Genomic DNA, 27084 nt, shown 5'->3' with positions numbered 1-27084 from the left:
ACATTCGTAATCACTGAAACAAAATGTCTCTTGGAACGTATTTTGGACATTTGTTCCATTGAAAGAACGAGTAGAAGTTACTAGCTTCAGTTATTTTTCCTGCAACTAACCATGACTTTGCCAACTGAATCCAGTTTTAAATGAGTCTTTTGTGATCTAATAATAATGCAGAACTTCGTTTTGTATAACCTACGAACAGGACAATGAGATACTTGAAATATAGGGGCTTATCTGTGGTTGATACACTTTTGGAAAAAACATACCTACATACATAAAAATAAAGAAACTGCACAAGCAAAACTTTGTTAATTGCGAGTAAAAAGTTTCTAACAATTAGTGAAGAATTCAAATATTTCACTTGTTAGTTTTTGCATATTTCATAGCTTGTAACAGTGCAATAACTGTTAAGAGACCTCTAAATTGACTTTATTCAATGATGAGAAATTACGAATGATCTAAGGTGCGTCACAGGCTTTAGTGAGAGGTGCTTTTGGGGAATTAAAAAATATAAATCATTAGTTCTATGTGGTAATATGTAATTTTGTTTTAAATATGAAATATATATAATAATATATAATGAAAAAGTAAAGGGTTTGGAACATCGAAGAAAAGTATTACAAGTAGTTAATAGTGATTTGTAGGAGTCGTTTCAACTTTCCCAAACCCTTCACTTTTTTCAATCTCTACATTCAGGAAAGCACACGTTTTTTCATATAACAATAAGCCAAAATATAAGTAAGTAAAAGTTTAAACGGAAAAGAACTACCAAGGTTTAACTGGCACAAAACTGTGCTAATATAAACCTTGGAAACTAAACACAAGAAGCTTACAAAAGCTAAACAGAAGAACAAGCCTACATAGCGTTTTTTTATTTTCAACAAATTTTTCAAGCAGTTGAATAAGTTCCTAAAACTTTTATGGCGAAAACTACTTTTTGTAGTTACCTTTGCTAGACCAATCACATTTGAGGACCGAAAATTTATAAGATAAACTAGTATACTCTCTATAAAGTTATAAATATATATATATAAACAAATAATAAAGTTATACATTACTGCGATATTTAAATATATAGTTAGATATATTAGTTAGGGATGAGCCACAAATCGTAGTGCACCATTCTAAATGTCAATGAAACGTTTGGGAGAAAAAAAGTTGTATCTTTTGACGTTTAAATATTCATAATGTAAACATCGATTTTTTAGAGAATAGAAAGTATTGAACAAACTTATCGTCAACACGCTTTACAGGAGTTCTCTGAGTGCTTGGGATTTTAGAAATAGAGGTAGGAGTGGGGAAAATCTCAACGTTGGATTGAAATTTAGTGTGCAATTTATGAGTTTTCCCTTGCACTTATAAATAGTATAGACACAACAGACAGCTTTGTGCTCCTTTCTGGAAATATAACTTATTTCATTTCATTGAACAGTAATTGTGTAGTTGTAGCCAAATAATTCTTTAGTTAAAATGCAACTTTCAAATGGACACCAATTTTATCCTTCCTTTCTCAAAAGACGAACGATAAATCACCACACAAAACTCTTCAATAAATTGCGCTTTGAAACTTCTTACCAAACGAATAAATAATAAATATAATATATTATAAAAAACAACAATAAATTATATAAATATATGTTAGACTAAGATGAAAAAAGATAAATAGGCTCAGTACTATACTTTATATAAATTACTTCTCACTCTAAGCATTTCGTGTACCAAATGGCATTATTTTGCGTCCGAGTTAGTAAAAAAGACAACAACAATTATATAATAACTTATAATATGTTATATATTATAATATGTTATATATCATAAACTCTGTAAAAGACTTGACAAAATAAATTTCGAGAAAGAAGTTGAGTTTGCATAAATAGAATTCTTATTGACGCTTAAAAATACTTACAACCTCTTTGCTTGAGCAAGCCTGTTGTTTTAGCGTTCAAACCACTTTCCTATTATAAACAAAATTCGAGTGAATCTAATCTTTAAAAAATCGCGTGTTGAAGAAGTAAATCTACAAAACTGTCAGCAGGTAATCAACCTCATGGTATATGCTGACAGTGTAGAAGTCAATAGTAAAATTCTGCTTCTTGTTAAATCCAGCTCAAAAGATTCATTTGGCAGATATTTCGATAAAAATGCAATTATCTTTCACAAATCCTTCATCATACAACTTCTCTTTTGTGATAAATAATGGACACCCAGCCGCAACATTCATTTCTCTGACTGGTTTTTGAAAACTAGAAGAGTTACTGTCAGGAAGAAAACTTTCTTGAATGCTTTTCTCATAATTCTGTTGATTGATTAGGCGAAACATAACATGCTTGTTAAATGGCCAATCCAGTAAATTATCATACTCTGATTTCATTACTACTAAGAACAGGGATAGATGCGAACACTTTCCAATTCCGTCACCATTAAGATACAAGCGACCGCAAAATTTATATTCATATCTTTTTGTAAAACACGGCGCGCTATGTAGTGCGGTAACCTTCCCTGTAATGGCTTGTTGCATCCTGTGTTCAAATTGATCAATCTTCCACAAAATTCGGCCATCATAAGTCGTGTTCTCAAGTAATTGTTGTTTCAAATCAATTGTTGACATCTTCTCACTTACATCTCCAATTGAATCTTGAAATGTCTTTAACATATCCTGCTGTTTGTGCTCGCCATTAATTGGTCGTTTGTTTTCAATATTTGATATTGTAGTTACAGACTCTCTAAGATTTTGTTGCATCCTAACCATTTGCGTCTGAATGGAAGTAAGTTGAGATGTTAAATTTTCAATTTGACGTTTGAAGCTTTTTTCCATCTCTTTGGTATTATTTGCAATCTGTTTGTATTCCATTTGTTGATTTTCTGATTCAGTTTTATATTGAGTTAGTTTGACTTGCTGCAAGTAGGTATGTTGATACGCGTCACGTTGTAAGTGTCTCGCAAGTTTTTCGATACACGAAGGCTGAATAGAACAAAATTTGTAGTATTATTGTTTTAAAGGTTAAAAAAACTTACCTTGTGGCAAAAAAACCAAGAAAAAATGATTTCATAATGATTAGTTTGCCCAGTTTTAAAGTCCATTCATAGTGCATTGTTTTTTTATTATTATTTTTTTTTAACTATTTTTTTTAACTATTTTTTTTCCTAAAGATATTAAAGATATTTCGTTTACGGAAAAAACGCGAGGTGTTTGGCCATTGCTTACCCGAAAAGGACATCCTATGCTGTGAAAAAAACACGCTCCGTCTTTGAACACTTCAATTAATGTTGGACACTGTGTGAGATGTTCATCTGTGGACTTTTCTTTTATCTCCAGTTGACAGAAACAACAATTTGAAGGTTTGTAGGGACAAAGCGAATGATGATCCTAAATGAAATCGTCAAATGCAGTGTATGACCAACAAGTGTAGATGAAGCACCGCAATATCAAAAGTTTACAGGGCAAAAAAAAGTGGAGCTCTGAAAGTTAAAAACCTAAGAAAACAACTTACTATCGCTAGAAAGAAATTCGCTCGATAAAAAAACTGATCACATTTAAAAAAAGAGATAAAATAATTGTTACTAAAAAGGGATTTAAGTAAATTTTGTGTGGATCATTTTGAGCACGCACTCTCTCTTTAAAAAAAACAGAAATTTGTCTTATCGCTGAGGAAAATTTTTAATGTATGTAAATCTTCTGCTAAACAGAAGTTTTGTTACGACAGTTTGACTTTTCTTTCATCCGTTTCGTTATAGAGAGTGTCTGCTATAAAGAATTTCGCTGTAATAAGGAGGTGTTTCTATGTTTTGGATCATGCGGGAGAGAAAAGATTGGATTGAATGACTTCACTAAACCTCGCAAATTTTCACATACCGTAAAAGTCGCAGAATACCACTGAGACAATGATCATTTTTAAATGCTGGAGATGCTTATTTATTTTATGTGAAGTTGCCTAATTGTACTCGACCGATGAAGCGTCGTAAGCAACAGCACCTCATCTTCTCTGCGTCATCACCCTTTCAAGCAAGCGGGAACTTTTCCTAGTGTGGTGTGTATAAAAAGAACACAAAAACGTCCATACCTCCGCTTCAGCAACAATACCTTGCCATTCACATCCTCTTTCTCTGTTAATGCAATAACAATTCATTTTCATGATAATCTGTTCTTGAAATCGATCACGGTGCACGGTGTTGTCTGTGATTGGTTCGTGATCAATTGGACATATGTTGTCTCTGGAAATAAACATGAAAAAAGTTCTCTTATTTGATACAGAAAACAAATAATATTTATAAGAAGTTATAAGAACAAGCATTTAACCAAATTTATTTTAAAGTGATTTTAAAGCAATTTTACTGCTGCAGGTTAGAACTGAAAAAATTACTATGTAGCGTGTAAAGCGTGTAAAATACAGACCGGAACTATAAAGAGTATAAGAGTGTGTACCAAAAGGCAAGATTACACCCTCTGGTGCTTGAAATAAGAAGTCAAATAGTTATCGCCCAATGAATGTGTAGTTCTCAACAAGAAGTGAGTTGTGTAGCATGAAGAAATTTTAGCATTGGTAAACGTATGTCTAGCTTGTAATGTAACTTAGTTATCAACAGAAGGAAGAAATAACCAGCCATAATGTTACTGCGCGTTGTTGTTCGGTTCACATAAAAAGACAGAATTTTGTAAGATTCAACAGTTTCTTTCCAATAATAAAGTACAAATCCTCAAAATCCGTAGTAAACTGTTCTCGCTGTTCACAACGCTAAGCAACTGTTTTACACAAAAATACAACTCTTTTTATACACAAAAGTGACACAAAAACATAACAATTACTGCACAGCTACGATACGCACGACTAACACACACAATGACATTAGCGCACCACAAGGGACAACTCAAACACACAAACTATAATTGTCTCTAAACGAAATCCCATAGGGGCCATTTCATCTGGCTCCCCTCAAGTTCATCTTGAAAATTGTGGCTCCTCGTCGGGGATTCGATATTCTAACAATTGTATCAATTTCGTGATTGGTCGATCCAATATTGTACCAGCACGGCTACCAAGCTTCACGCTACAACTCCGAACCTTTCCATCTGCACTCGTTTTTACAGCCACCACTCTTGCCAGTGGCCACCGTCCTCTTTCACAATCCTCATTTTGCACCATCACTATATCACCAGCAGCAAAATTTCGTTCGTTTTTATTCCACTTTGTTCGTGTCTGTAGTGAACACAGATATTCGCATTTCCATCGTCTCCAGAACATATCCAACACATACTGAGCTCTTTTCCACTGTTTCCTGCAATATAACGACGCTTCTTCAAAATTACCAGGAGGCGGTAAAACTACCTTTGATTTCATCGTTAGAAGAGCAAGTGGTGAAATTGGTGTTGCACTGTTTGCATCGCTGATTGCTTCGACGCATAAAGGTCTAGAGTTAACGATACTTTCTGCTTCTGTTAAAATAGTGTGCAGCGATTCTTCACTCAAACGCGAGCCATTATGATTGAAAAGATCTTTTAATATTGCGCGCACAGATCGAATCTGGCGCTCCCATACTCCACCCATGTGCGAAGCAGCAGGTGTATTCCTCTTCCAGAGAATCCAATCACAACCAACACTTTGAAGGAATTGTTTAACTTTCGCATTGTCCATTTGTTTTAATGCCTTTATGAACTCGGTCTCGGTGCCGACAAAGTTAGTGCCGTTGTCGCTTCTCATCGTTCGAATGTTTCCTCTTCTAGCAACAAACCGTCGCAAAGCTAGAATGAAGGAGTCAGTTTCCAAGGTGTTGACAACTTCAATATGGACGGCTCTGCTCGCCAAACAGGTAAAGAGGCAGCCATATCTTTTTACAAACTTTCGATATGGTTTTATGACCAATGGCCCAAAGAGATCCACTGCGCAGTATGTGAAAGGTGGGCATGCGTCTACTCGATCTTTGGGTAAATCTGCCATGACTTGCTGGCCAGCTCTTCCCCTCAATATTCTACATCGTACACAATGATGAATCAACTGTCGTACTGCTGAGTTGATGTGTATGATCCAATATCCACGTTGCTGAATTTCTTGCAATGTTATTCCTCTCCCCGAATGGTGAGTGTTTTCGTGGCACCATCGGAGCACAAGTTCGGAAAACCAACTTTCTTTGGGAAGAATAGCAGGATATTTGAATTGATACGCTTCATCCATGTTGCACAATCTTCCACCAACTCTGAGAATTCCATCATCGTCAATGAAAGGACTCAATTTGTATAATTTGCTGCATTCTTTCAAAGCAGACTTCTTAATTTTGTCGTTTCGTCGATCTTGTCTCCATTCCTTTGAAGCAAGAGCTTTAATTTCAGAGGCAAAGTGTTGTTGTTGTACTAATTTTATTAAACATTTTTCGGCTCGTTGAAGATCTTCAACGCACAGCACTGGGGGACTCGCCTTCTGGCTTCTTCTTGTCATCCCATGACTTGGGGCTTTTATTTTCATCTTCAGAATGTCGATAAATCGACCGACCAAGGCCATGACCCGTATGCATTTCTGTAGCCTGGAAATTCTTCTCTCGAATGTACATAAGATTCCAGAATCAGTTGCTGAAACAAATACTGAAACGCTACGTTTAAATTCGGGATCATCAGTGACACTGTTTTTCGCTGGATCGTAGGCAGCTGGCCATGCTTCCCTTTCTTCCCAGAGAAACTGAGGTCCCTTGAACCATCTACTACTCTTCTCTACATGTTTCAAACTTATGCCTCTCGAGGCATCATCGGCTGGGTTTTCATGGGTAGGAACGTGATTCCATTGATCCAACGAAGTATTTTCTTGAATTTGTTGAATTCTATTTGCCACAAAAATATGAAAACGTCTTGATTCGTTATTAATATAACCCAGTACTACGTTGCTGTCTGTCCAATAACATTCGTAGTCTACGGCAGGCATTTCTTGCTTCAACATTACTCCGACCTTTACGGCCACAGTTGCTGCTGTCAACTCCAACCTTGGTATTGAAACCATCTTTATTGGAGCTACTCTCGATTTTCCAAGGAGTAAGCAGCAGTTGACGTTTCCTTCTACATCTCTGATGCGAAGATACGTAGCAGTTCCGTAACCTTCATTGGATGCGTCTGAAAAATGATGGAGGGACGTTGACTCGATCTCTTTGAAATGAAGTGGCTTGACGCATCGGTTAACTTCCAGTTTTTTAAGAAGGACGATATCTAATCGCCATCTTTCCCAAGCGCTTCGAAGAGGTTCAGAGATCTTTTCGTCCCATGATGTTTTTTCTTTGCAAAGATTTTGCATAATTTTTCTACCCTTCAACAAGAACGGCGCTGCTAATCCAAGCGGGTCATAAATTGAGCTTATGGTAGCCAACACCCCTCTCTTCGACAGAGGTTTGTCTTGCATAGTTATGCGAAAACCTAGTTTGTCGTCCTCTATCGACCAATGAACACCGAGGGCCCTTTCGATCGGCAGCGATTCGTTTTTCAAGTCCAGGGACTTTATGTTCTTTGCGCGTTCTTTAGTAGGAATGGAATTGATAACCTCTCTGCTATTTGATATGAACTTTGTGAGGCGGAAGCCACCTTTGCTGCAAATTTGTATCGCTGATTTGATGATTTTGATGGCTTCTTCGATACTTTTCACGGATTTCAAAAGATCGTCGACATAAAAATCCTTCATAATAACTTTCACAGCCTCCTCACCAAATTCACTTTCGTTGTCTGTTCCACTTCTTTTCAGGGCATAGTTGGAACAACTTGGGGAGGAATTTCCACCGAATATATGGACAGTCATGCGATGATCTACCAAATCTTTAGAGGTATCCCCATCAGGCCACCAAAGGTATCGCAAATAATCCCGTTGATTCGGCGGCACCTTAACCTGATAGAACATGGACTCGATATCCGCCATAAACGCTACTGGTTCCAAACGGAATCTACACAGAATTCCAACTAGCAGATTTGTCATATCTGGGCCTTGCATGAGTCGTCCGTTCAGGGAGACGCCTTTGTATGTAGCAGTACAATCAAATACTACTCTGATCTTCCCAGGCTTACGCGGATGATAAACTCCATGGTGGGGAATATACCACACATGACCAGGTTCCCCTTTAACTTCCTGCTTTGGAACCATCTCAGCGAAACCTTGGGTCGTCAGGTTGTTCATGAACGTGAGGTAATCCTCTTTGAAGATCGAATTACTTTCAAGATTCTTCTTGATCCATTTCAGCCTTGCCAAGGCCTGACATTTATTATTTGGAAATGGAAGTTGGTTTATTAAAGGCAGCGGGAGTTGATATTTTCCATTTACAAATTTTACTTCCTTTTCCATTAGTGATAAAAATTTTTGGTCGTGAATGGATACGTAATCACTTTTAATATTCTTGAATGCGTTCATTTCTGAAAAATCAGCATCGTACATTCTTTTCAGCATCCCCTCAATTGTTACATCCCGTAATTCATCTTGTTGAATTAGGTGAAGTGCAGCAACTTTGTCAGTGGAGGAATCTTTCACAGCAATTCTGTTGCATCGAATTTTCTGCTTCTCCCCTTTGCGACGAAGCAAAGGTCCGACAAGACTCCATCCCAACCTTGTTTTTAACCCATATGGTCCATTTCCATCGGATGGAATTACCTTTATCGGTTCTAGCGCTTGTGGGCAATTGGCTCCAATAAGCAAACCAATCGGTATTCCAGGATCGTATTTGTGAAAGGAATGCTTTATATGTCGCAAATGAGGCCATTCAGCAACTTTCTCGGGAGTAGGTATTTCCATGGGATCTATTGGAAGATGTCTTCTACTGTAACAACTCTGTATTGTTACTTTGAAATCTCGTGTAATGGGCTCTACCATCAAACCGGTTATTAGACAAGAATCTTCACGACTCTCGCTTGTGAGAGTCTTCACGACGATCGTCGACGAAATACCGGTTAAATTCAAGCGATGAACGATTTCATCGGTTATGAACGTACCCTGACTGCAATTATCCAACATAGCATAGGTGGTGATTGACTCAGCAGACTTTGGATGCGACAACACCACAGGCACTACAGACATGCTGATGATTTCTACGTTGTTATCTGTCTTGCAACAAACAGATTTCTTCGTTCTTGCAAATGCATTTGAGATTTCAGGCTCCTCACCTTCCTTTTTATCATTATTTTCCTTGTCGTTCTTGTTGGTCCTCTTTGGTCGGATGAAACCATGCAAAATGGTTGGGTGCCTCTTTTTGCACGTCTTGCAAGACAATTTGTTTTCGCAATTTCTTGCTTGGTGATTGCTGGTAATTGGTTCCAAACACGCGAAACAAAGCTTCTTCTCCCAAACAAATTTGTTTCTTTCCTCTACGTCTATTTTCATTATTTTTCGACAATCTTCCAATTTATGTTTGTTCGAACAGTAGAGACAATCTCTGGTGACGCCCGTCAGGTTTGTTTCAAGTTTGGGTGGATCTTTCTTGTTTTTCACGTCATTATCCTTTTTATTCTTCAATTCACTGATGGCTTCTCTAGAGTAGAGAGGATCATTTTCAAGCGTTGTCTCTTGCTCCATGAAGTCAACAAAATCCCTCAGCTCCGCTTCGTGATGGTTTTTCCGACGGACGTTGAGAACCGTCCGATTCCATCTTTGTTGCAAGGCTTGTGGGAGCTTTGATTGAAGTTGTCTGAGGACTTCTGGAGATGTTAATTCGCTTTTTATTTGTCTCTCCAAACCACCGTAGCATTTTATGAGGAACGTATAGAACTTTCTGAACGCTTCAGAATCACCAGCACGGAGAGTGGGCCATTCTCTGAGCTCCTTTCTGTAGGCATTTGCAATTCTGAATTGATCACCGTAGGTTTTCTTCAGAAGATCCTTTGCTCTTGAGTAGCAATGTTCTGATGTATCATATATACAGCTTTTGATCAATTCTTTTGGCTCACCAGTTGTGTAATTGATCAGGCGAGTCAATCGACCTTTATTACTTTTGATCTTGGTCTCAACAACTGCTTCAAATGTGGTCATGAAGTATTGGAAGTCAAGCACATTTCCATCAAATGGGTCAATTTTGATGTCTGGTGCACTTTGCTGTAGCAGTAATTCGCATAACACCCTTTCTGTGTTATTTCCAAATGGGTTTAGAGATTCCTGCTCATTGTTAATGTTCCAGTCTTTGTTAACATCAACTGAATTATCGACCACTTGCGGTTGTGCGGTGTTTTGTGGCACATCAGGAAGAAATTTGGGAATTTTCTTTACCAACTTTGGATGACTTCTAGCGCCTTCATAACCGGAGCCAATGACACCTATACAACCATTATTCACCCAAGATTGGCACTTCGCATATGAGCGGATTTGTTCATCATCCGTGTCCAATGGTCTTGAGAAATGACTTTTTTCATCTTCGTCCTTGGCTTCTTCATATATGCTGAGTTTTGCTTCTGCCAAAGCAACCTGCTCTTTAAGCTCCAATCTTTTCATGCTTGCTTCAGCTTCCAGTTTTGCTTCTAAAAATGACGCCTTTGTCTTCAGTTGCGCTAACTCAGCCTTTTGATCCGCAGCACGACTACGCAAGGAAGATACTTGCGAACGACCTGAAGATCTTGTCTCTTTCGAACGTGTCGAGGGCGATCTGTGCGATCTATGCGACTTTCCAACTGACTTCGGGTGAATAATAACATCAGCTTTTAGGCTGGTAGTTGCCCGATCAACAACGGGGAACTTTGATGATTTAGGAGTTGTGAATCCAAGAGCGTCATCTCTCAACAGAGCATTTGTGTTTTCGTCAGCATGAAGCTTTGATTTTTCATACTGGTTCCACGCCCATTCATTTCTTTTTAGCCAATCATTACAATGATGCTGAAAGAGTCGTTCTTTTTGTTCTGCTTGGTTCAAGCTGCTGTAGTCTTGGTGACGTCACCTTATCTCCTTCATATCCACACTTCGACGTGCTGTAATCTTGGTATTCCCGTCGTCCTGTGCTGTAGTGAGGCAATTTGTTTGTCTCGTGTTCTCCAACCAACGTTCTTTTTGTTCTGCTTGGTTCAAGCTGCTGTAGTCTTGGTGACGTTATCTCCGTTGTATCCACATTTCGACGTGCTGTAATCTTGGTATTCCCGTCGTCCTGTGCTGTTGTGAGGCAATTCTTTGTCTCGTGTTCCCCAACCAACGTTCATTTGGTTCTGCTTGGTTCAAGCTGCTGTAGTCTTGGTGACGTTATCTCCGTCATATCCACATTTCGACGTGCTGCAATCTTGTTATTCCCGTCGTCCTGTGCTGTAGTGAGGCAATTTGTTTGTCTCGTGTTCTTTAACCAACGTTCATTTGGTTCTTCTTGGTTCAAGCTGCTGTAGTCTTGGTGACGTTATCTCCGTCATATCCACATTTAGACGTGCTGCAATCTTGTCATTCCCGTCGTCCTGTGCTGTAGTGAGGCAATTTGTTTGTCTCGTGTTCTTTAACCAACGCTTATTTGGTTCTGCTTGGCTCAAGCTGTTGTGGTCTTGGTGACGTTATCTCCGTCATATCCACATTTCGACGTGCTGCAATCTTGGTATTCCCGTCGTTCTGTGCTGTAGTGAGGCAATTTGTTTGTCTCGTGTTCTCCAACCAACGTTCATTTGGTTCTACTTGGTTGAAGCTGCTGCAGATTTGGTGACGTTATCTCCGTCATATCCCCATTTCGACGTGCTGCAATCTTGGTATTCCCGTCGTCCTGTGCTGTAGTGAGGCAATTTGTTTGTCTCGTGTTCTCCAACCAACGTTCATTTGGTTCTGCTTGGTTCAAGCTGCTGTAGTCTTGGTGACGTTATCTCCGTCATATCCACATTTCGACGTGCTGCAATCTTGGTATTCCCGTCGTTCTATGCTGTAGTGAGGCAATTTGTCTGTCTCGTGTTCTCCAACCAACGTTCATTTGGTTCTGATTGGTTCAAGCTGCCGTAGTCTTGGTGACGTTATCTCCGTTGTATCCACATTTCGACGTGCTGTAATCTTGGTATTCCCGTCGTTCTATGCTGTAGTGAGGCAATTTATTTGTCTCGTGTTCTCCAACCAACGTTCATTTGGTTCTGATTGGTTCAAGTTGCTGTAGTAGTGGTTCGAGAAAATTTATACGTGGTACAGGACGTGATAAGAAGAATTTACTCTCGACAAAAAGATGATCATCAAAGAAAGCAGAAAGATATTTCGGTGAGCAAATACAACAATTTTCTTTTAGTTTATCCGAAACAGAAGTCAGCGACTAAAACATCATTCGTTTTTATTTCACGCCTGGTCACCAAACCCCTGACGTCACCTTATCTCCTTCATATCCACATTTCGACGTGCTGTAATCTTGGTATTCCCGTCGTCCTGTGCTGTTGTGAGGCAATTCTTTGTCTCGTGTTCCCCAACCAACGTTCATTTGGTTCTGCTTGGTTCAAGCTGCTGTAGTCTTGGTGACGTTATCTCCGTCATATCCACATTTTCGACGTGCTGCAATCTTGGTATTCCCGTCGTCCTGTGCTGTAGTGAGGCAATTTGTTTGTCTCGTGTTCTCCAACCAACGTTCATTTGGTTCTGATAGGTTTAAGCTGCTGTAGTCTTGGTGACGTTATCCCGTTGTATCCCCATTTCGACGTGCTGCAATCTTGGTATTCCCGTCGTTCTGTGCTGTAGTGAGGCAATTCTTTGTCTCGTGTTCCCCAACCAACGTTCATTTGGTTCTGCTTGGTTCAAGCTGCTGTAGTCTTGGTGACGTTATCTCCGTCATATCCACATTTCGACGTGCTGCAATCTTGGTATTCCCGTCGTCCTGTGCTGTAGTGAGACAATTTGTCTGTCTCGTGTTCTCCAACCAACGTTCATTTGGTTCTGCTTGGTTCAAGCTGCTGTAGTCTTGGTGACGTTATCTCCGTCATATCCACATTTCGACGTGCTGCAATCTTGTTATTCCCGTCGTCCTGTGCTGTAGTGAGGCAATTTGTTTGTCTCGAGTTCTTTAACCAACGTTCATTTGGTTCTGCTTGGTTCAAGCTGCTGTAGTCTTGGTGACGTTATCTCCGTCATATCCACATTTCGACGTGCTGCAATCTTGGTATTCCCGTCGTCCTGTGCTGTAGTGAGGCAATTTGTCTGTCTCGTGTTCTCCAACCAACGTTCATTTGGTTCTGCTTGGTTCAAGCTGCTGTAGTCTTGGTGAAGTTTTCTCCGTCATATCCACATTTCGACGTGCTGCAATCTTGTTATTCCCGTCGTCCTGTGCTGTAGTGAGGCAATTTGTTTGTCTCGTGTTCTTTAACCAACGTTCATTTGGTTCTGCTTGGTTCAAGCTGCTGTAGTCTTGGTGACGTTATCTCCGTCATATCCACATTTCGACGTGCTGCAATCTTGTTATTCCCGTCGTCCTGTGCTGTAGTGAGGCAATTTGTTTGTCTCGTGTTCTTCAACCAACGTTCATTTGGTTCTGCTTGGCTCAAGCTGTTGTAGTCTTGGTGACGTTATCTCCGTCATATCCACATTTCGACGTGCTGCAATCTTGTTATTCCCGTCGTTCTGTGCTGTAGTGAGGCAATTTGTTTGTCTCGTGTTCTTTAACCAACGTTCATTTGGTTCTGCTTGGTTCAAGCTGCTGTAGTCTTGGTGACGTTATCTCCGTCATATCCACATTTCGACGTGCTGCAATCTTGTTATTCCCGTCGTCCTGTGCTGTAGTGAGGCAATTTGTTTGTCTCGTGTTCTTCAACCAACGTTTATTTGGTTCTGCTTGGTTCAAGCTGCTGTAGATTTGGTGACGTTATCTCCGTCATATCATGTCTTATTCAGATACTCTCCCACTTGCTCGGACCAAGAAAATGACTAGCAAGGGAAAGGAATATATATTTTCCTTGAAGGAATCATTCAAGCGAAAGGTGCTCCTTGAGATTGATCGACTGATTGCAGAAATGGATATTGCTTTATCGGATGAAAATTATGCCTTCATCTTTAACAACGTGGACATCCTTGGCGTAAAACTGTCTGAATTTAAAGCTTACAGCCATGAATGTATGGCATTAGCGAATTCAGAAGAACTGAAGGAAGATTTAAATGCAGAATTGACTAGACTTGAGGATAGGGTTCGACTCTTTCAGCATCATTGTAATGATTGGCTAAAAAGAAATGAATGGGCGTGGAACCAGTATGAAAAATCAAAGCTTCATGCTGACGAAAACACAAATGCTCTGTTGAGAGATGACGCTCTTGGATTCACAACTCCTAAATCATCAAAGTTCCCCGTTGTTGATCGGGCAACTACCAGCCTAAAAGCTGATGTTATTATTCACCCGAAGTCAGTTGGAAAGTCGCATAGATCGCACAGATCGCCCTCGACACGTTCGAAAGAGACAAGATCTTCAGGTCGTTCGCAAGTATCTTCCTTGCGTAGTCGTGCTGCGGATCAAAAGGCTGAGTTAGCGCAACTGAAGACAAAGGCGTCATTTTTAGAAGCAAAACTGGAAGCTGAAGCAAGCATGAAAAGATTGGAGCTTAAAGAGCAGGTTGCTTTGGCAGAAGCAAAACTCAGCATATATGAAGAAGCCAAGGACGAAGATGAAAAAAGTCATTTCTCAAGACCATTGGACACGGATGATGAACAAATCCGCTCATATGCGAAGTGCCAATCTTGGGTGAATAATGGTTGTATAGGTGTCATTGGCTCCGGTTATGAAGGCGCTAGTCATCCAAAGTTGGTAAAGAAAATTCCCAAATTTCTTCCTGACGTGCCACAAAACACCGCGCAACCGCAAGTGGTCGATAATTCAGTTGATGTTAACAAAGACTGGAACATTACCAATGAGCAGGAATCTCCAAACCCATTTGGAAATAACACAGAAAGGGTGTTATGCGAATTACTGCTACAGCAAAGTGCACCAGACATCAAAATTGACCCATTTGATGGAAATGTGCTTGACTTCCAATACTTCATGACCACATTTGAAGCAGTTGTTGAGACCAAGATCAAAAGTAATAAAGGTCGATTGACTCGCCTGATCAATTACACAACTGGTGAGCCAAAAGAATTGATCAAAAGCTGTATATATGATACATCAGAACATTGCTACTCAAGAGCAAAGGATCTTCTGAAGAAAACCTACGGTGATCAATTCAGAATTGCAAATGCCTACAGAAAGGAGCTCAGAGAATGGCCCACTCTCCGTGCTGGTGATTCTGAAGCGTTCAGAAAGTTCTATACGTTCCTCATAAAATGCTACGGTGGTTTGGAGAGACAAATAAAAAGCGAACTAAACTCTCCAGAAGTCCTCAGACAACTTCAATCAAAGCTCCCACAAGCCTTGCAACAAAGATGGAATCGGACGGTTCTCAACGTCCGTCGGAAAAACCATCACGAAGCGGAGCTGAGGGATTTTGTTGACTTCATGGAGCAAGAGACAACGCTTGAAAATGATCCTCTCTACTCTAGAGAAGCCATCAGTGAAATGAAGAATAAAAAGGATAATGACGTGAAAAACAAGAAAGATCCACCCAAACTTAAAACAAACCTGACGGGCGTCACCAGAGATTGTCTCTACTGTTCGAACAAACATAAATTGGAAGATTGTCGAAAAATAATGAAAATAGACGTAGAGGAAAGAAACAAATTTGTTTGGGAGAAGAAGCTTTGTTTCGCGTGTTTGGAACCAATTACCAGCAATCACCAAGCAAGAAATTGCGAAAACAAATTGTCTTGCAAGACGTGCAAAAAGAGGCACCCAACCATTTTGCATGGTTTCATCCGACCAAAGAGGACCAACAAGAACGACAAGGAAAATAATGATAAAAAGGAAGGTGAGGAGCCTGAAATCTCAAATGCATTTGCAAGAACGAAGAAATCTGTTTGTTGCAAGACAGATAACAACGTAGAAATCATCAGCATGTCTGTAGTGCCTGTGGTGTTGTCGCATCCAAAGTCTGCTGAGTCAATCACCACCTATGCTATGTTGGATAATTGCAGTCAGGGTACGTTCATAACCGATGAAATCGTTCATCGCTTGAATTTAACCGGTATTTCGTCGACGATCGTCGTGAAGACTCTCACAAGCGAGAGTCGTGAAGATTCTTGTCTAATAACCGGTTTGATGGTAGAGCCCATTACACGAGATTTCAAAGTAACAATACAGAGTTGTTACAGTAGAAGACATCTTCCAATAGATCCCATGGAAATACCTACTCCCGAGAAAGTTGCTGAATGGCCTCATTTGCGACATATAAAGCATTCCTTTCACAAATACGATCCTGGAATACCGATTGGTTTGCTTATTGGAGCCAATTGCCCACAAGCGCTAGAACCGATAAAGGTAATTCCATCCGATGGAAATGGACCATATGGGTTAAAAACAAGGTTGGGATGGAGTCTTGTCGGACCTTTGCTTCGTCGCAAAGGGGAGAAGCAGAAAATTCGATGCAACAGAATTGCTGTGAAAGATTCCTCCACTGACAAAGTTGCTGCACTTCACCTAATTCAACAAGATGAATTACGGGATGTAACAATTGAGGGGATGCTGAAAAGAATGTACGATGCTGATTTTTCAGAAATGAACGCATTCAAGAATATTAAAAGTGATTACGTATCCATTCACGACCAAAAATTTTTATCACTAATGGAAAAGGAAGTAAAATTTGTAAATGGAAAATATCAACTCCCGCTGCCTTTAATAAACCAACTTCCATTTCCAAATAATAAATGTCAGGCCTTGGCAAGGCTGAAATGGATCAAGAAGAAGCTTGAAAGTAATTCGATCTTCAAAGAGGATTACCTCACGTTCATGAACAACCTGACGACCCAAGGTTTCGCTGAGATGGTTCCAAAGCAGGAAGTTAAAGGGGAACCTGGTCATGTGTGGTATATTCCCCACCATGGAGTTTATCATCCGCGTAAGCCTGGGAAGATCAGAGTAGTATTTGATTGTACTGCTACATACAAAGGCGTCTCCCTGAACGGACGACTCATGCAAGGCCCAGATATGACAAATCTGCTAGTTGGAATTCTGTGTAGATTCCGGTTGGAACCAGTAGCGTTTATGGCGGATATCGAGTCCATGTTCTATCAGGTTAAGGTGCCGCCGAATCAACGGGATTATTTGCGATACCTTTGGTGGCCTGATGGGGATACCTCTAAAGATTTGGTAGATCATCGCATGACTGTCCATATATTCGGTGGAAATTCCTCCCCAAGTTGTTCCAACTATGCCCTGAAAAGAAGTGGAACAGACAACGAAAGTGAATTTGGTGAGGAGGCTGTGAAAGTTATTATGAAGGATTTTTATGTCGACGATCTTTTGAAATCCGTGAAAAGTATCGAAGAAGCCATCAAAATCATCAAATCAGCGATACAAATTTGCAGCAAAGGTGGCTTCCGCCTCACAAAGTTCATATCAAATAGCAGAGAGGTTATCAATTCCATTCCTACTAAAGAACGCGCAAAGAACATAAAGTCCCTGGACTTGAAAAACGAATCGCTGCCGATCGAAAGGGCCCTCGGTGTTCATTGTTCGATAAAGGACGACAAACTAGGTTTTCGCATAACCATGCAAGACAAACCTCTGTCGAAGAGAGGGGTGTTGGCTACCATAAGCTCAATTTATGACCCGCTTGGATTAGCAGCGCCGTTCTTGTTGAAGGGTAGAAAAATTATGCAAAATCTTTGCAAAGAAAAAACATCATGGGACGAAAAGATCTCTGAACCTCTTCGAAGCGCTTGGGAAAGATGGCGATTAGATATCGTCCTTCTTGAAAAACTGGAAGTTAACCGATGCGTCAAGCCACTTCATTTCAAAGAGATCGAGTCAACGTCCCTCCATCATTTTTCAGACGCATCCAATGAAGGTTACGGAACTGCTACGTATCTTCGCATCAGAGATGTAGAAGGAAACGTCAACTGCTGCTTACTCCTTGGAAAATCGAGAGTAGCTCCAATAAAGATGGTTTCAATACCAAGGTTGGAGTTGACAGCAGCAACTGTGGCCGTAAAGGTCGGAGTAATGTTGAAGCAAGAAATGCCTGTCGTAGACTACGAATGTTATTGGACAGACAGCAACGTAGTACTGGGTTATATTAATAACGAATCAAGACGTTTTCATATTTTTGTGGCAAATAGAATTCAACAAATTCAAGAAAATACTTCGTTGGATCAATGGAATCACGTTCCTTCCCATGAAAACCCAGCTGATGATGCCTCGAGAGGCATAAGTTTGAAACATGTAGAGAAGAGTAGTAGATGGTTCAAGGGACCTCAGTTTCTCTGGGAAGAAAGGGAAGCATGGCCAGCTGCCTACGATCCAGCGAAAAACAATGTCACTGATGATCCCGAATTTAAACGTAACGTTTCAGTATTTGTTTCAGCAACTGATTCTGGAATCTTATGTACATTCGAGAGAAGAATTTCCAGGCTACAGAAATGCATACGGGTCATGGCCTTGGTCGGTCGATTTATCGACATTCTGAAGATGAAAATAAAAGCCCCAAGTCATGGGATGACAAGAAGAAGCCAGAAGGCGAGTCCCCCAGTGCTGTGCGTTGAAGATCTTCAACGAGCCGAAAAATGTTTAATAAAATTAGTACAACAACAACACTTTGCCTCTAAAATTAAAGCTCTTGCTTCAAAGGAATGGAGACAAGATCGACGAAACGACAAAATTAAGAAGTCTGCTTTGAAAGAATGCAGCAAATTATACAAATTGAGTCCTTTCATTGACGATGATGGAATTCTCAGAGTTGGTGGAAGATTGTGCAACATGGATGAAGCGTATCAATTCAAATATCCTGCTATTCTTCCCAAAGAAAGTTGGTTTTCCGAACTTGTGCTCCGATGGTGCCACGAAAACACTCACCATTCGGGGAGAGGAATAACATTGCAAGAAATTCGGCAACGTGGATATTGGATCATACACATCAACTCAGCAGTACGACAGTTGATTCATCATTGTGTACGATGTAGAATATTGAGGGGAAGAGCTGGCCAGCAAGTCATGGCAGATTTACCCAAAGATCGAGTAGACGCATGCCCACCTTTCACATACTGCGCAGTGGATCTCTTTGGGCCATTGGTCATAAAACCATATCGAAAGTTTGTAAAAAGATATGGTTGCCTCTTTACCTGTTTGGCGAGCAGAGCCGTCCATATTGAAGTTGTCAACACCTTGGAAACTGACTCCTTCATTCTAGCTTTGCGACGGTTTGTTGCTAGAAGAGGAAACATTCGAACGATGAGAAGCGACAACGGCACTAACTTTGTCGGCACCGAGACCGAGTTCATAAAGGCATTAAAACAAATGGACAATGCGAAAGTTAAACAATTCCTTCAAAGTGTTGGTTGTGATTGGATTCTCTGGAAGAGGAATACACCTGCTGCTTCGCACATGGGTGGAGTATGGGAGCGCCAGATTCGATCTGTGCGCGCAATATTAAAAGATCTTTTCAATCATAATGGCTCGCGTTTGAGTGAAGAATCGCTGCACACTATTTTAACAGAAGCAGAAAGTATCGTTAACTCTAGACCTTTATGCGTCGAAGCAATCAGCGATGCAAACAGTGCAACACCAATTTCACCACTTGCTCTTCTAACGATGAAATCAAAGGTAGTTTTACCGCCTCCTGGTAATTTTGAAGAAGCGTCGTTATATTGCAGGAAACAGTGGAAAAGAGCTCAGTATGTGTTGGATATGTTCTGGAGACGATGGAAATGCGAATATCTGTGTTCACTACAGACACGAACAAAGTGGAATAAAAACGAACGAAATTTTGCTGCTGGTGATATAGTGATGGTGCAAAATGAGGATTGTGAAAGAGGACGGTGGCCACTGGCAAGAGTGGTGGCTGTAAAAACGGGTGCAGATGGAAAGGTTCGGAGTTGTAGCGTGAAGCTTGGTAGCCGTGCTGGTACAATATTGGATCGACCAATCACGAAATTGATACAATTGTTAGAATATCGAATCCCCGACGAGGAGCCACAATTTTCAAGATGAACTTGAGGGGAGCCAGATGAAATGGCCCCTATGGGATTTCGTTTAGAGACAATTATAGTTTGTGTGTTTGAGTTGTCCCTTGTGGTGCGCTAATGTCATTGTGTGTGTTAGTCGTGCGTATCGTAGCTGTGCAGTAATTGTTATGTTTTTGTGTCACTTTTGTGTATAAATAGAGTTGTATTTCTGTGTAAAAAAGTTGCTTAGCGTTGTGAACAGCGAGAACAGTTTACTACGGATTTTGAGGATTTGTACTTTATTATTGGAAAGAAACTGTTGAATCTTACAAAATTCTGTCTTTTTATGTGAACCGAACAACAACGCGCAGTAACACATAAGGATGGTTACTTTTCACCTAATTGCAGCTATACGTGTACAAGACATGAATAGCGCAGTCAGGTGCAAAATTTGCGTAGCCTTCAACCTTTAAACTGCTTAACATGTTTTCGAAAAACTAGAAATATCCATTGCGTTTCGTTGACAAATTTTTCGTTATGCGATTTCTGGGCGTCTGCAACCTCAACCTAGGGGCCTCTATTTTCATATGTTAAAGTTGAGTGAGCACGAGTTATGACCAATAGATAGTATATCGGCATTTCGCCTTTGTTCCGTAGCCTAAGGGTTAATGAATCAACTTTCTCAGTAAAAATATATTATGTGAATTGTGCATACGATAGGTATAATCTCGTCATCAAAAAGAAACGCTAAAGGTCATGAGAACAAGGTTGTTTTAATGCATCGATAGTGTAAACAAACAAAACATTATAATTTCTAAATTGCATTTTGAATAAGAAAATATCACCTTCGTTCCCAACGTTTTTCTATGTTTATTCTATGCTGCCGTCAGCACTGGACAGGCTGTGGGTACGAAAATGCATTTTTGGTGAATTTAAAACGCTTTAAACAGCTGTTGAACACTAAACTTCTTCTCAGTCCCCTTTACCAAATAAATTTGCTGACGACTAAGCCATCTTATTTGCACATCATAGGCGTAGAAGAACCCTGGGGAAGAGGTTGGTAGAACGCAAAAATCAAACATGGAATATGAACAATATTGTTTTCCCAAAACAAACAAGAGCAAAACCACGTAACCATACCTTTTGTTGACGTCATAACAAAATTGACATGCCAATTCTCCTCTTTGTGTTTGAATGGGTTTTCTTATCAGATTCTTGCAAAGTGGACATTTTAATCTTTGTGGTAAATCATCGATTAAATTAACTTCGTACCCACTCCTTTTTTGATCATCACATGAATCCATCAAAATAATAGTTTCTTTCTGTGTATTCTGCAAAAAAAAGAGTTTTGAGTGGTCAAAACAAAAGTTGAGAATAACAGTCATACATCTATTCCTGTATTTAAAAATATAAACAACAGATCGCAGAAGTATTATAAATCCATTTAAAAAAAAGATTTCAGTAATAGCCACTTCCATGGTCCAGCTTTTTTACGTATGGATGACCATGTAAAAACATGCAAAGTTTTGTTGGCAAATGTTTAAATTATTAATATAAAGTTATGAATTTAAATGAATTTGAGAAAAATTTTTACGCCCCTACTACTTGATATCCTTAAGATAATTTCAGTATTATATTTCAAGAGAAGGTGACGAATTAAAAGAGACATTGAAACTAATTTACGAATAAATAAAGATTCAAACATTAGTTCCATGCCGAATTGGTTAATCAAAAGATCTATTAGTCTTTTTATTTTACCAGTTTTACAAACAAACAAACAAACAAACAAACAAAAGCAAATTACTTTTTTATGGGACTTGAATAATAACAATAAAAAAACACAAAAAGAAAAATTAACAAAGCACCAACCTTTTTCCCAGGCTTTAACAATCACTGTGTTGAATAAATGCAATAAAGATTGTTTTTTTTTTACATTACGTTACACATGGAATACTGTTTGACCAGTGTTAAAACCAATTGTAAAAAAACAAATTTCCTGGTGTTCCATTAATTTGACTTTTAACTTTTAAAAAGGGTTTTAGTATCAAAATGTATACGAACAAGCTTTTATACGAATTATTCTTCATTATCTACTTAGTATTAAGAATCAATATAACTTATTTATTCCTTATTTGGTAAAACCTCCAAATATGGAATCTGTTGGGTTCAAACATTACAGATACTTGAGGTCACTTCTTAAATTTCTATTTCAAGACATGACGGAAGAAAAGAAAGTCACTCAGTCAATTAAACTTCTTCTCGCGTATCAAGTTTTGTAACTTTCCCTTTGATTTTGTTGCAAAGGTATGTTTATCGTTATGTTCAGCAAATTTTTAAGTTTTTGAAGAGAGATAAACTTACTTTATGTTTTGGGTTACCACAACGTGACTCGCATTACGCAATAGTCAGTTTTAGACTTTTTTTGTAAAATATACACTTGATGGTTAAATGGATGTGTTCGTAGTAAAACCGCCTGTCACTTCGACAACCCAATGGTTTGTCCTGCTAATGATTTTTGTTAATATTAAATCTAGCGTTCGCAAACAATGTGAAGCCTAGTTGTGAAAGGTTGGGGCGAAGGGGAGGGCAGAAGATAGAAATCTCTTTTAAACTCGAAATCTAATAGTCGGGAGTGGAAAATGTTTATATGTTGAAATTGATCACAAATGAATTTATTTAGTAGCAACACTATAATAGGTTCTCTCGTTGTTTAAGAGGGATCGGGGAGTTGACTTTCTTTATCCAAGTTTCCCACGAATAGCATGACTACAGTGTTCTCTTTTAAACAGACTGTCGTTATTTGAATTTTTATTAAGACAACATTAATTATTAGTCTGACCGCGGACAACGTCATGTTATGCTGTTCGTAGAGTATTTTAGTGTTTGAAAGATCGTATCGATTATACATTGTACTCACCCGAAAACAAAGTTCCATTGAAACAAGCACGTGGGAGGGAAGAATATCTTTGAAGATGACAACGCGCTTTTAGTTTTCGTAAAAGCAAAAGTATACACAGAATAATACTGTAAAAACACTGTATGGCTTGTTAAAGAAATTAGTTCGTTTGTATTTCCTGTGTTCGTTAAATTACTTGTATACTCTTTCGCGACTGCAAAGGCGGCTATTTTCAACACACTAAATTCGAACTGGACCAGAAAGCAGATGTTGTTGTTGTCTGTCAGTCTGTAGTGTCAAATTAAGCCCTCTATTCTAATCATTCTCAAGAACAATTTATTGAAATTTAGTGATAAAACTGGAACTCGATTGTTTTATCCCGTTATTTCGTAGATTAGTCGATATTGCTATTTTTGCCCAAAAATCTACGCTTGCATGTGTTGTTCTGTATGTGTGTGTTTCAAACTAGCCGTCGTTTTTCGTTACGTCATTCATATATAAAAAACAAGCAAAGATAGAATCAACAAATTAGACTTACTTATTTTCGGGAAATGGTATGTCAGGTTTTAATAAATTTTTAGTTTTGTTCCATCAATTCCTTTTTTTTATAAGAAGCATCCCTGAACAAACAAATCTTTATCTTTCTTGACTTCAAAATCTTATCGATTAGAAAGAATTATCCGAAAACAAAAAATGGATCATAAAAACGGAAAAGATAGCTGCGCTTTTATCCGGAATTTACATGTTATTATTAAAACCAACCTCATTTCCAATTCATTTTGTCTCATTTATATTGAGACAGCGACACGATCAGGTTGTATCTACGAGATAAAACAAAAAGAGGGCTTGCAGGAATCTTGGGTAATAATAATAATAGATCTGACAATATAGCAAACGAAACTTACTTTCCTAATGGTTTTGGGTAAAACTAACTTTATCATTTAATTTTCTTACAAAATTCACTATCTCGTTACCTCTGACGCTCATCTAAGCCACAACACATGTGATCGTGTATATTCACAACACTCAATGTTGAGAACATAACATAATTGAGCTGTCATCCTGCGGCGTTCATTTTTTAAAGGAAACTTAAATACATGAGTCAGCACGATATTTTTTATCAGAGAACACATTATGAACGTAATCAGGCTAAATTCCTTTATAGATTACAAGAACAAAAATATTTGAGTCGAGAATCACTAAGAAATAATCATTTCCAGGCAGTTGTTTTTACTATGTTTTTACAATGACATCATCAACATCCAAATAACTGTTCGTATATTTTCCTATTTCTCAAAAAAACACAAAAAGGGGAAATTTGTGGCGTGTAAAAAATAATCACATTCAGATTCTGCTAAAATTTAAACGTAAGAGAATAAAATCTTACTTGTTCATACCTCTAATTAAACGCCTCACTCTATTAAATGCCGGATTTTTGTCCAAGATATCATTTATATCATTTTACTATTAACGATGCTCATAATTATCCTCACGTATAAAATAAAAATTCTCAACATTTGTTTTATACAAAAACAAGAAGTTATGTTTTGTAATGTTACTTCCTCTTCCTCTTGAAATGAAGCAAAAACCTCACTTCCTTCCTACACCTCACTTCCTTCTTTCATTTTGTCGTTGTTTTGCTGTTTTTTAGGATCAACAAAAATTTATTTACATGTGAATAAGGCTTGAAGCTTTTCTCTTTAATAGCAGCCGTATTTTGTCTGTGTATCTGCGAGAAAACCGTCATGTTACGGAAGCACGAAATGCGATATAAAAAGCGCTGGCAACCCCATGGATCTTTTCACGGGTTGAGAACTAGTCTATATAATAATACGCCAGTTCTGTCTGTCTGTGACTTTTACAAAGTGGATAAAATTTCTTTGATAAAGTCTATAAAACATCGCTTATCAATATGTTCTGTAAATTAGCAATCTTTGACGTTAGAGCAATATTGACGTCAAAGGGAAGTATATTAAGATTAGTGAAGCCATTGCATTGCACTTTTAAATTTAAGGCTAAATAACTTGGAAACGGGTGGAAATAACTGACGTCATCTCCTGCGTGGGTAACTAGGAACTACCTGGGACCAATTTGGGTAAGTTTCCCAAACCTGGGTCCCCGAATCTTGGAATGGACGGATTGATGACGTCATCAAAAAACCTTTAAACCTTGATATCTCTGGCAACCGTTTGACAAAAGTACATAATCCTATACATTTTCTTCGTCAGCGTTTTAAGATCTATATGATGAAGGCAACAGGTATACACATTTAAACAAAAACCCGTCCTTATATCTCATTAACCGTTCATATCAAAAGCACATGATCATATACATTTTCTTGATCCGCGCTTTAATCTCTACACAATAGATGCAACTTGAAAAAAAAATTCTAAATTTTTAATGGATAGGTTGCTGACGTCATCAAAATTTTTATCCTGCATCAGTGGATTTTTCCACTTATCGACTAGTCTCTATAATAATAGCCGTCGTCTGTCTGTCTCTTCGCGGACTAACGCAAAACCGCGGCAATGCAACGTCTTCAAAAATAAAAATAAAAACAATAGCGAAATATTTAAAACTAGTCGATTAGGCCCGTGGAAAAATCCACTTAGGCAGAAAAACAATTGAAAAGTTCTGTCATTTGAATTTTGATGACATCAGCAAATATTTCAGTATATTGAATATGTCTTTTACTAAAAAAAATAATCTGAAAATGCATAAAAAGAAAGTATATAAGTCATAATTTAACAAAAAAGTTCTTAAAATCTAACACAAAATATCAAATGTCAAATCGCATGAAATCCTCCCAACAAAACTTCAGACAAAATATGAAAAACAACGGCGTGCAAGGTGTAAAATCTAGTTAGTAGAAAGTTACAACATTGACAGTCACAACCAAGACAGTTACGACAACAATAATAATAATGTCAGAAATAACACATATCTCAAATATGTATACATCTTATTATGTGATTCTAGTTAGTAGAAAGTTACAACATTGACAGTCACAACCCAGACAGTTACAACAACAATAATAATAATGTCAGAAATAACACATATCTCAAATATGTATACATCTTATTATGTGATTCTAGTTAGTAGAAAGTTACAACATTGACAGTCACAACCCAGACAGTTGCGACAACAATAATAATAATGTCAGAAATAACACATATCTCAAATATGTATACATCTTATTATGTGATTATGTTGAAAACCTTCAATATTTTTAACTGAAGTGTCGAAAAGAAAGGCTTGCAACAGTAAGCACAGATCTATGAAATAAGTTCTTTACGCATTTTAAACAATATCAAAAGGCCAAACTTAAACAAACACAAAACACCTAAAAACAAAAAGTTAAACTTTGAAAAATCATTTATTCGGTTGCATACCATCCTCTCCCGCAAAAATATGCACAAAATGTAAAAATTAACCGGTTAACAAAACAATTTTTTGTCTAATGATCCATACTGACTTTACCAAACATTTTAACCTGAAATGTCGAAAAAGCAATGAGCAAGGAGTAAATTTCAAATCAACAAAAATCATTATTTTGAAAACATTGTATATATATATGGTCCTTCCTCACAAAAGTTTACAATAAATATAGAACACAAAGGTTTATGAGGAGCAAATCAAATTATGAACAAAAATCAGTTCAATTGGCATGTTCTATATTGTCTTCAGCCATAAAATCTTCCACAAAATTGATATGAAACCCATCAAATTCAACTCAGAAAAAGCAGTCATTTAAGTGCATACAAAAATACAACTTGTAGAATATTAAATTATTATTTTTAGTATATATAATTGCATATGGTCCTCCCTCACAACAGTTAAATTTTTGCACTAAATTTGCAACACAAAATACAAATTCTAAATAATTCCTATGGTTTTCCTCAAAAGTTTAATCAAAATATAAAAGATGAGAGGTGAACGACAAAATCAAAGTTTGCAGAATTTAATTATTTTGGTATATATATATATATATGTCTATTGATATATGCCCTTTATAACAATATTTCAATCCAAAATGTGAAAAAGAAAAACAGTTTGCAACAAAATCAGTTATTCTGATGATATTGCATACACTTTTTCTCCACAAAAGTGTAAAAAAAGAATGGTTGTAGGAAATACTTCTGATTCAACAAAAATCAGTATTTGCATCTTGTACTCATTAAATATTACCCAAAATTTCAAAAAACTGTGATTTGGAACGCATCAAATTTATAAATAGAGAGGGATCAGTCATTTCGGTATGTTGTACAGAGTCCTGCCCGGTAAGAATTTATACAAAATATAAAAAAACA

General features: G+C 38.1%; 2 protein-coding genes across 4 annotated transcripts; both read right to left on the bottom strand.

Annotated features, from left to right (window-relative positions):
* Positions 1-515: 515 nt before the first annotated feature.
* LOC130622952 (TNF receptor-associated factor 3-like) lies at positions 516-24664 on the bottom strand. 3 transcript variants are annotated; one of them, XM_057438411.1, is made up of 6 exons: positions 24172-24664; positions 23537-23595; positions 21019-21209; positions 4059-4209; positions 3203-3364; positions 516-2959 (listed from the first exon to the last, which is right to left on the bottom strand). In XM_057438411.1, exons 3-6 carry the CDS (start codon positions 21180-21182, stop codon positions 2114-2116), a joined length of 1323 nt encoding a protein of 440 aa, XP_057294394.1. In that variant the 5' UTR covers positions 21183-21209; positions 23537-23595; positions 24172-24664; the 3' UTR covers positions 516-2113. The 3 variants fall into 3 exon arrangements, with proteins under 3 accessions (XP_057294394.1, XP_057294395.1, XP_057294393.1); XM_057438412.1 differs by lacking the exons at positions 23537-23595; positions 24172-24664 and adding an exon at positions 21748-23516; XM_057438410.1 differs by lacking the exons at positions 23537-23595; positions 24172-24664 and having other exon boundaries at positions 21019-21724.
* On the bottom strand, positions 4227-14552 carry LOC130622946 (uncharacterized). The gene is made up of 2 exons (XM_057438405.1): positions 14049-14552; positions 4227-10779 (listed from the first exon to the last, which is right to left on the bottom strand). The coding sequence occupies exons 1-2, from the start codon at positions 14060-14062 to the stop codon at positions 4935-4937; spliced, it is 5859 nt and encodes a 1952-aa protein (XP_057294388.1). The 5' UTR covers positions 14063-14552; the 3' UTR covers positions 4227-4934.
* Positions 24665-27084: the final 2420 nt, after the last annotated feature.

This window comes from Hydractinia symbiolongicarpus, chromosome 13 (genome assembly GCF_029227915.1).
Source record: "Hydractinia symbiolongicarpus strain clone_291-10 chromosome 13, HSymV2.1, whole genome shotgun sequence".
NCBI classification, from domain to species: Eukaryota; Metazoa; Cnidaria; class Hydrozoa; order Anthoathecata; family Hydractiniidae; genus Hydractinia; species Hydractinia symbiolongicarpus.
This window is presented reverse-complemented; position numbering and strand designations above follow the sequence as displayed.